We start from the raw sequence: 9,878 nt of genomic DNA, 5'->3' as shown, positions 1-9,878 counted from the left end.
TTTTTCTTTTGTTTTTTCTTTTTTTTTGTTTTGTTTGTTTGTTTGTTTGTTTGTTTCCTTGCTTTTGGTGTTTTCGAGACAGGATTTCTCTGTGTAGCCCTGGCTGTCCTGGAACTCTGTAGACCAGGCTGGCCTCGAACTCAGAAATCCACCAGCCTGTGCTGGGATTAAAGGCATGCGCCACCACTGCTCCGCCCGCCTCCCTTTTAATTACATATTTTTAGGTACTTTTGATTGTGGGTCCCTGTGTGTTTACAAGGGTATGTGTACCTGTAAATCATGAGTGTAGGTGCCTTTGGAAGCCAGAGACACGTTATCCCCTAGAGCTGGAGGGTTCTGAGCTGCCTGGTTACGGGTGCTGTGAAAGGAACTTGGATTCTTTACAATAGTGCAGTTAGCCATTAATCAATGTCTGCAGCTGTCTTCCTCCCTTCCCAACCCTAAGCCCTGCCCCTCTCGAAAGCGGGACGGAAGTTGCAACTGTAGGAAGTGATGAAGGCCTTTCCCCGCCCTCCTCAGGATTGGTCCCGCCTGCTCCGTTTCCCGGGGTTTGTCAAGGGCTTTGACTTGGTTACTTCTCAAAGGCCACCCACCTCGGCTACAAAGACTGTGCCCCCCAGGACTCTGATGATCACCTGGAGGAACGTGCACGGACGCGGAGGCCTCGGATTTACGTTTCCTATAAACCTGTGTGGGTTCCCACGGCCCCATGGGAGCGCAGGGGTGGAGCTAGGGATGACGCGGCGAGTCATCCCCCTAAGCCCCGCCTCTAGCGACGTCTTCTAATCGCGTTTTTCCGGCCGGTCCCTTCTCTTCTCCTTTCCTCCGCCATCGTGTGCTGTACGCCTCACTGGGCTTCTCGCCATGGTAAGACTATCGGCCGCCATCGGTCTCTAGGCGGCTTTCCTGAGGCCAGAGACCGCTGTGCCTTTTTGGTGGACGTTCGCAGTATTGAGGGCTATGTGCATTTTCAGGGTCTTAAGTGTTTGGTTTTGGAGCTAGTCCACCTATCAGACCGCGGGCGCGGCATGAAATTATCAAGCCCATTTACTCTTGCAGGGTTAGGCTGCTCTTTCTGCAGCCTGGCAAGAAGTGCAAAGTGTTCTTGTTTCACAAAGCCTGGAGATTTCCATGGTTTGGGGCAAAAAGGGAGGCTTGGGGCCACTCAAGGTTGTCCCTAATTGAAGAGCAAGAAGCGCCACTTGCACAGTAAGGGTTAACAGAACTTTGAGATCCCTTTCTTCAGAAGTTAGCGCATCAGGCATTGCCTATTGACAGATTATGCTTATTGGGGTCTAGGTACAAAGTGGGATTACTATCTGAATTTGTTAAATAAAACCTACAACTGGTCTAGGGGGACGATTTTTTTTTTCTTATGTAGTGAGATTTGCCTACTGTCAAGGGCTCCATAATCTAAGTTAGCCAGCAATGTCACTTGAAGGTAGATAAGACTTTTTTTTACAAAGGACGGTACCTATAGTCACTGATTTAAAACTGTCTAGGATTTAACCTAAAGCCATCCAGTAAGTTAGTTTCCTTCCCTTCTCTAGCTATTCCATCTTTGATCACCTTGAGCACAGTAGTAGGACAGGACATGGGCCTAGAAAACGTGCACTGGGTTACGAGGCATGTTTAAGCTATGAACTCTTCCTCCAGAGAAAAGATGAGGGCTTCGTGGTTCGAGGTTGGGGAGATTTTCCTGAGGGTATGTTTACAGGCCTGATGTTTGAGGGGATTTGAGTGAATGAAAGAATAGGTTCTGGTGTCACTAAACTGCTTGCATCTCCTCGTAGTCTTCTCACAAGACTTTCAGAATCAAGAGATTCCTGGCCAAGAAACAAAAGCAAAATCGTCCTATTCCTCAATGGATCCGGATGAAAACTGGTAACAAAATCAGGTAAGACTTTCATTGTCCTGCTTGGAAATTGTTACGTTTTAAATGATTTAGGGTATGTAGATACATAGTTGCAAAGTGCTGGCCATCTAAGTCAACCTCTGCTGTGTGTGGACTTCCTTTTGTGGTATTAGATGCTCTGTTCACCAAGTAGGTTCTGGGGATCTAACTCAGGTCACGAGGCTCCTTGGTAGTGGCTTTAGCTTACTTACTTAGCCCCTGAAACCCCTCCACAAACCTTTTATAAATGTTTCATTGGGTTCTGTGTGGTCGCAGGTAGGCTCTGGGGCAGACCTTTCTCACTTCCTAATTTCCCTAGGAAGCCTTAAAGAGATTTGACTATTCTGGCAGGAGATTCTTTTCCTGCAACCAGAGTGGAATCAGCTTCAGAACCAGCTAGGCCTTTGAGAGGAGTGGTAGGGATCGAACCCAGGACCGCCTCCAACAGGCAAGGGAAATGCCTTACTGAGTTCTTTCTGTTGTGTGGGGGTATGCATACCCACATGTGGTCAAAGGACAGTTTATGGAAATTGGTTTTCCCAGAATACTGGGATTAAAGGCGAGCACTGCCCAGTTTTGGGATTAGTCAAAATCTGGTCCAGGCAGTGGTGGCCCACACCTTTAATCCCAGCACTTGGGAGGCAGAGGCAGGCCGATTTCTGAGTTCCAGGACAGCCAAGGCTATACAGAGAAACCCTGTCTGAAGAAAACAAAAACCTGGGTGTGGATCTGCAGGGCAAAAATCCTTGTTCTTAGTTAATTTAAATCCTTGTTCTTAGTTAATTTAAATCCTCCTTGTTCTTAGTTAATTTAGCCATTTGAGCTTGATAATCTACAACCTACTCTGGCCTTAACAAATTGCTATCTTCTATCTCCTGGTATGTATGGTATTTAGAGACACATGTATTTAGAGACTTGAAACAGTCTTGTTTAGCCCAGGCTGGCTAATCTGCACCAACTTCCCAGGTGCTGAGGTTACAGGTGTGTGCCAACTTTACAGATGAACTTCACCGTGCCTAGGACCATATCTAACAAGAGTGGGAACTGATAGTTAATATTGGATTATGGGTGATCATTATCCCCTAACCCACAGAATTGCCTGTTTCTGACTCATTTATGAGGGCTGGGGTTTGAGCCAGGGCCTCCTGCCTAAGCAAGTGCTCTGTCACTGGACTAACTGCCCAACTTTGAAAACTTAATTTAAAAGCAGGTCGCAATTACAGTGCTTCATTTTGTGGGAGTACTGCCATTATCCTGCTGAAAGAAAAGCCATGTTGATTGTTTCTGATTTTTGCCTTTCCTTGGGGTAAAAATCCTGACACCTTGACATGGACAGTTCAGAGACTGGTTGGCTTAGCCCTGCAATTTGGAGTTGCTTTCTCCTACCTTCATGTGAATTCCAGTTTGTCCCCACTTGTAATTCCCAGGCTGTGGTGTGTGTTGTTTTAAAGTAGGTTGTCCCAGCTCGTACATCCCTGAAATGGATGACTAAACCCAGGACCGTGCACTCTTTTGGAGATAGTCTTGCAGTGTACTCTGGCTAGCTAGAACTTTAGATTGATCCAGCCTGCAGGTCCTTCCATTATCAAGCCCTTTAAATAAATTATCTTGTTCTTCTGAAAGACTGGAGTCTGTGCTGTGGAAGCAGCTTTATTGTGACCAACCCCACCTTGTAACTGGCGGCTTCTTTGTGTACAGGTACAACTCTAAGAGAAGACACTGGAGGAGAACAAAGCTGGGTCTGTAAGGATTCACACAGTGGCGAGACTGAATTGGGGTCATCAATCCAGTCCTACCAGATGGATTTCAACATTTTTAACATGGAGTCTTGCTCTTAATATGAAGTCTTAAGAGTGTCCAGTAATAAAATATAGAACCTTTCAAACTGCTGTTCTGGTTTATGAAGTACTGAATTTCTCCTTCCCCCCCTATCAGACCATAGGCTTCTTCTTTGGGTAAAGGATTGTTCCCTAGGAGCTAGAATTGCTCAGCAGTTAAGAGTACTTGGTGTTCTTGCAGAAGTCCTGGTTTTGGATCCTAATACTCATAGCTTCCAAAGGTTTGTTTGGTTTTGCTTGTTTTTTGGTTTTTTTGAGACTCACTCTGTAGACCAGGCTGGCTTCAAACTCAGAAATCTGCCTGCCTCTGCCTCCCAAGTGCTGGGATTAAAGCCATTGCCTGGCTTTTTATGTTTTTAAAGATTTATTTTATGTATATGAGTATTTGGTTGTGAACCACCGTGAGGTTGCTGGGAATTTGACTTCAGTGCCTTCAGAAGAGCAGTCAGTGAGTGCTCTTAACCACTGAGCCATCTCTCCAGCCCCTTGTTTTTGTTTTTAAACCTTAAGATTGTGTCCTCATGTACAAGCCATAGGTCAGGACAACCTGGAGTTCTCTGTTTTTACATGTGTTCCAGGTGTTCATGGCAAGCCCCCCCCCACATTTGCATAGTGGCTTGTTTTAATCACTTCTGAAGTTATAGAGAGGCTCCTGTAGGCCAACACTCTTAGCAACTTAACTGCATCCCTAGCCCTGTAGCAGTGGTTCTCAACCTGGGGGTTGAACCTGTTTCACAGGGATTACCTTAAGACCACTGGGGAAACATTACAAATCACAACAGCAGAATTATGAAGTGAGAATTTTATGGGTGGAGCGTCACCACAACATAAGGAACTGTATTAGAGTCAGCATTAGGAAGGTTGTGAACCAATGTTCTATAGGCTCTTTAATATGAATGTAGACATGGGTGTAGGAGTTGAAACCAGGCCCTCTGCAAGAACTGTTTTCTAGACTATCCTGATAGAGTTCAGGCTGCTGGGAAAACCTCGTGGTTGCAGGTTTGTGCTGCCACACCCACAAAGCCTTTTTTTTTTTTTTTTGAGTCAAGAGTTCCCAGAGAGAAAAAGCAGTTTGTCATGCTGAGCCCAGGTTTCTGCATATTTACGAAAATACTTAAGTTTACATTTATTTGAAGGTAAGTAATGTATGGAGGTCCTAACAGCTTGCAGGAGTGAGGATCCTATCCTGTAGGGAGTTTAACTTTTATCTCTTAGCAATATTGCCCTCTAGTTCAAGACCTGGGACCAGCCATGTGGATACATAGAGCCTTGACCTAGCATGTGGGAGGTCTTGTGTTCTCTCCCCAGCATAGCAAAACTAAACCGGGGTTGTCGGTGATGGATGGCAGTTCTTTTAAGTCCAAAGCAGACTTGATAGAATTAACATGACAAATTTTTAAGCATTCTGGTCTACTTACATTTTCGGGGCTGGAGAGATGGCTCAGTGCTTGACACCACTTTGAAGGACCGGAGTTTGGTTGGTTCCTAGCACCCGCATCAGGTAGCTCTTACAACCTGTAAACACCCCAAGGGATCCAATGCCTCTGGTCTCTCAAGGTACCTACGAATTTTGTACACACAGACACAAATAATTTAAAGATGTATGTACATTATACATTTATAACCAGGTGTGTGGTGGCATACTCCTTTTATACCAGCAGTCCATAGGCAGGGGCAGGTGTTTAGATCTGTATTTAAGGCTAGCCTGATTTCTAAGACAGCTGGGGCTACATAGATTCTGTCTCAAAAAAACACACATTTTAAAATCTGTTTAAAGAGGAAGTTGGGACAGCATCTGAACCTGAGGGGTTAACTGACAAGGCCAAGATGACAGTAAAGGTATATCAGCTTTCTCTTGGGACCTTGAATTGGTGACAGAAATGGAAGCTATGGTGACATGAGATCCTTTGACCACAGCAGAAGGGTGGTTGAGAGTTAACTGGATTTGAAATCAGCTGGAAGCCTCAGTGGACTGCAGACTGGAGCTCCTGGGGTGGGGGCAGGGGAGAGGGGGAGGGCTCAAGTAACCGGCCTAGAACTCTGAAGACCAGGGTAGCCTCAAGCTCATAAAGACCTGCCTTTGCTGTAGAATTTTTAGGGCATGGACCGAATAAAAACTTGGGCATTTAGTTCCCTCCCCCAGCAGTATGCAACATGCTGAATATTAGCAACCCGGGATAGTAGAGAGGAAGCTGTGATCAGAGCCAAGAAATCAGAAGATACTGCCACCTTCCCATTCCAGGGTTCTAACTGCAGAGAATTCATTGCCTTACAAAGGAGGCAGGATGACATGAGAGAGACCCTGGGGTGTTTGTAGTCAGGATAGGGTGTTTGTAGTCCAGCTCCACCTCTGAAACAGTTGTTGCAGTTTGCTATAGGGAAATAAAATCCCCTGGGTGTGATGCTTCACACCTGCAACCCTAACACTTGAGAGGCTGAGTTGAGCTAGCAGTTCAAAGCCAGCCTGGATTATAAACTGAGGTCCACTTCAAAGTAAGATATGCTCAGTAAGTGCTGCATAAAGCAGGACCGGTGGTGCAGTACCTGCCCTTGGGAGATGGAAGGATAACCAGAAGTTCGAGGCCAGCCTGGGCTACAGAATAAACAAGTTGGTTAAGATTTTTACAAGTCTATATGAAGGCCCGATTCTTTCAAGACATTTAAATGGTTCTTTTCTGTCTATGTGTCTGCATGTATGTGTACTACACGCAATGGCCAAGTGCACTCACAGTTCAGATCCCCTGGAACTGGAGTGAAAAGCGGGTGTGAAACGGGCAGTGGTGGCACACGCCTTTAATCCTAGCACTTGAGAGGCAGAGGCAGGCGGATTTCTGAGTTCCAGGACAGCCTGGTCTACAGAGTGAGTTCCAGGACAGGGAGGGCTACACAGAGAAACCCTGTCTGGGATTTAAGGAGTGCGCCACCACCGCCCAGCCCCTATATTTATTTTTAGTTATGTATATACATATGTCTGAGTGGGTATGTGCATATGCCTGAGAATAGCAGAAGACGATGTTGGATCCTCTGTTACTGGAGTTACAGGTGTTTGTGTGCTACTGGCCTGTGCTGGGAGCCAAACTCTAGTCCTCTGCAAGAACAGAATGCAGTCATAACTGTTGAGCCATTTCTCCAGTCCCTACACAAGGCCAATTCTAACAGATAATTCTCCCATTTTACAGATGAGAATAAAAGTTTATTCTTGCTCATGGCAGTTGTTTTACTGAGACAGTTTCATGTGTCCCAGGGTGGCCTAGAACTCACTGTAAAGCTAAAAGGGGCCTTGAACTGATCTTCTTGCCTTCACCTTCCAAGTGCTGGGAATACAGGTGTGTGCCACCATGTCTGGTTTACCCACTTTTTAAATGCTTGGATCATGCTAGGTAGCTGTTAGCAGGGTTTAAAATAAGAACCCTGTTGAATAGGGAATGAATTTTGTAAGTTCTTGGAGATACTGGGTGGAGTATTCCTTATTTATACTCCTATGACATTCTCTTCAGGAAGGAGTGGTTCTCTAAAAAACCATCAACCCCCTAGCTACACAAAGCTTTAGTGAGCGATCGGAGAGCCATCCCCAAGTGTGATCTGCAAGGGCGCCGCAGTCAGTCAAGACTGCAGGGCTCTGTGTGTTTGGATAAAGGGAGATGAAGTGATCAATCAAGAAAACTAGTCAAACAAAGGGTACAGTGTGGCACTTAGCCCAGGAGGGGTGATCTTGTCCCTGGGGATATTTGACACGTCTGGTTGTAACTAGGAGGAGAGGTGCCACTAATAGTGGATGGCTTTTAAACATGCTAAGGCTTGCATGGGTTAGTCCTCAACAGAGTTATCCTGCGCCAAATCCCAACAATGCCTGTTCTGAGAAAGGCTGCACTACCCTGCCAGCCAGTGAGCTCTGCCACATACCACTCTCAGCATACCACCTCCTGCTTCTTTCACCCTGCTCTCAGGGCGGAGCTTGCTCCTCGAAATGACTCAAACCAAGCAGGACATGCCTCCAATGCCCTGTTTGCTAAATTGGGTTCAACTGCACGGGTCTGCCCCTCACAGTACCACCAGCTGCTTCACTTGCTAACGCTAGACTGTTCAAGTGGCAGCTTACTTTATATGTCCACAGAGAGTCTCTCCCTGAAGTTCCTGTCTCCTCCCAGTCCAGTTAGGCTTACCTCTTCCACCAGCCTCTGGGTTTACATCACAGTTGTAATTGTAAACTTGCATGTGTGTTTGATTCATCGATGTCAGCCTTTTTCACCAGATTATGAACTCTGCAGGATAGCTGCAAGGGGGTGGCTTGCCTGCTGCCGTTTGTTCTCACATAGCCGCAACTAGTAGAAGCAGCTATGAGTTAGCCTCGCCGGTAACACAATGCAAGACCACTGTGCCTGGCTGTAGTCTTTGTGAATAGTGTAGCTGTGAACATTATTAAACATATCTTTTGCTCAACAAGTATACATATTTCATTATATGTGACCCCGTCTTCATTTTTGTATTTCCTATGTTATATAGACATGATGTCATGTTTTAGTCCAAGGGAATGAATTACATTTTTGATGATGAGCAGTCATTTAATTTAAAAAACTGGTGTGTGTGTGTGTGTGTGTGTGTGTGTGTGTGTGTGTGTGGTTGTGTGTGTGGTTCTGTGTATGACAGTGTGCTGGTGCCCACAGAGGACAGAAGAGTGTGTCAGATCCCATCTGACTGCTATGGGTGCTGAGAAGCAAATTGGGTCCTCTGGAGAAACCATAAACATTCCTTTTATTTTTATTTTTATTTATTTTTTGAAGTAGGGTCTCTCTACAGTGTTTATAGGAGTTTACAGTGTGGACCAGGCTGCCCTTGAACATACAGAAATCTGCCTGCCCCAGCCTCCCAAGGGCTGGTATTAAAGGCATGTGCCACTGTGCCTGACCTGAAAGTGTTCTTAGACTGAGCCTTCTCTCTAAGCCCTTATTTAGAAAATGCTAGAAGCTGGGGATGTGGCTCAGTTTATGGTGTGTTCTTCTAGCATGCACAAAACCCTGAGTTCAATCCTTTGCACTGCATAAAGCAAAATGGGGTATAGTGGCACATGCCTATGATCCCAATACTGGGCAAGAAGATCAGAAATTCAATGTCATCCAGCATGGGATACGTGACTGAAAAAAAAAAAAAAAGAACATGATTGAAGTGGAAACTTTTAGTTTCTTTGGAAAGTCAGTTATGTCAAATGATGTTTTGCCTGGACACATAGGTGAGATGTTTTGCTATGGCAAACATGTGAAAAGATGCATGATGTTTGGAAGGAATATAAATATGACCCCACAGATTGGGAGTCTGAGCATTGGTTTATCTCGCTCGGCCTCACTAGTCTTCACTGACAACATGCACGTATTGGTTCACCTTACATTGTGTTGTTGAGCTTCACTTGTGGTGATTCATAGAGAGAAACTCACCAAAGAACTTCTCCTGAGGTTCCTGAGGCTTCTTGCCAACTCTGAGGACTATGCCGGTTGGCGAGCCTTGAAGCTTCTTCTGGATTAAACTGCCCTTGCTGATTAGTGTGTGGTGTCTGTTGAGTGGGCTGGGCTGAGAACTATGAAGACTGAAATCACTCCCAAAAAATTTTCTTTCTTTCTTTCTTTCTTTCTTTCTTTCTTTCTTTCTTTCTTTCTTCTTTTTCTTTTTCTTTCTTTCTTTCTTTTTTTTTTTTGCAGCATTTTTTAATATATAAAGCAAAAAGATCAGCAGGGGACTGTGTGTCCAGCCTTCATTACATATCTAAAGCTCAAGAAATAAGGAATAAATAACCCATCAGGAAATAAGTTTGAGTTCACACAGGCTTAGAACCAAGAGCAGAAATACAGTAATCAGCAGTCGAGGGAGTGAGGATTCCATTTTCAGTGGGGGAGGGGGGTGGAGGAAAAAAAATGTTCCCAGAATATGGAAGACACCCAATCTTCAGTCAAGAAGGTGGACTGAGCAGGGCGGTGGTGGCGCACGCCTTTAATCCCAGCACTTGGGAGGCAGAGGCAGGCGGATTTCTGAGTTCGAGGCCTGTGGGGAGCCGCAGCTGCCACCCTATATACATATATTTTGAACACGTGGTCTCCGGTCAGAGCAGAGAGCATTGATAATCAAGCCCTTAGTTGGAGAAGCTGAGTGCCTCTAGT

At 45.4% G+C, this 9,878-nt stretch overlaps 1 protein-coding gene and 1 non-coding gene across 2 annotated transcripts; both read left to right on the top strand.

Moving 5' to 3' along the window:
* The first annotated feature begins 710 nt into the window (after positions 1-710).
* On the top strand, positions 711-3,783 carry Rpl39 (ribosomal protein L39). The gene is made up of 3 exons (XM_031351226.1): positions 711-867; positions 1,794-1,897; positions 3,593-3,783. The coding sequence occupies exons 1-3, from the start codon at positions 865-867 to the stop codon at positions 3,639-3,641; spliced, it is 156 nt and encodes a 51-aa protein (XP_031207086.1). The 5' UTR covers positions 711-864; the 3' UTR covers positions 3,642-3,783.
* LOC116096102 lies at positions 3,098-3,232 on the top strand. The gene has a single exon (XR_004120839.1). It is a non-coding gene; the product is annotated as a small nucleolar RNA SNORA69 (small nucleolar RNA).
* Positions 3,784-9,878: the final 6,095 nt, after the last annotated feature.

The sequence above is a fragment of the Mastomys coucha genome, chromosome X (genome assembly GCF_008632895.1).
Source record: "Mastomys coucha isolate ucsf_1 chromosome X, UCSF_Mcou_1, whole genome shotgun sequence".
NCBI lineage: Eukaryota > Metazoa > Chordata > Mammalia > Rodentia > Muridae > Mastomys > Mastomys coucha.
The sequence above is the reverse complement of the archived record's forward strand: the minus strand, read 5'-3'. Positions and strand labels throughout refer to the sequence as shown.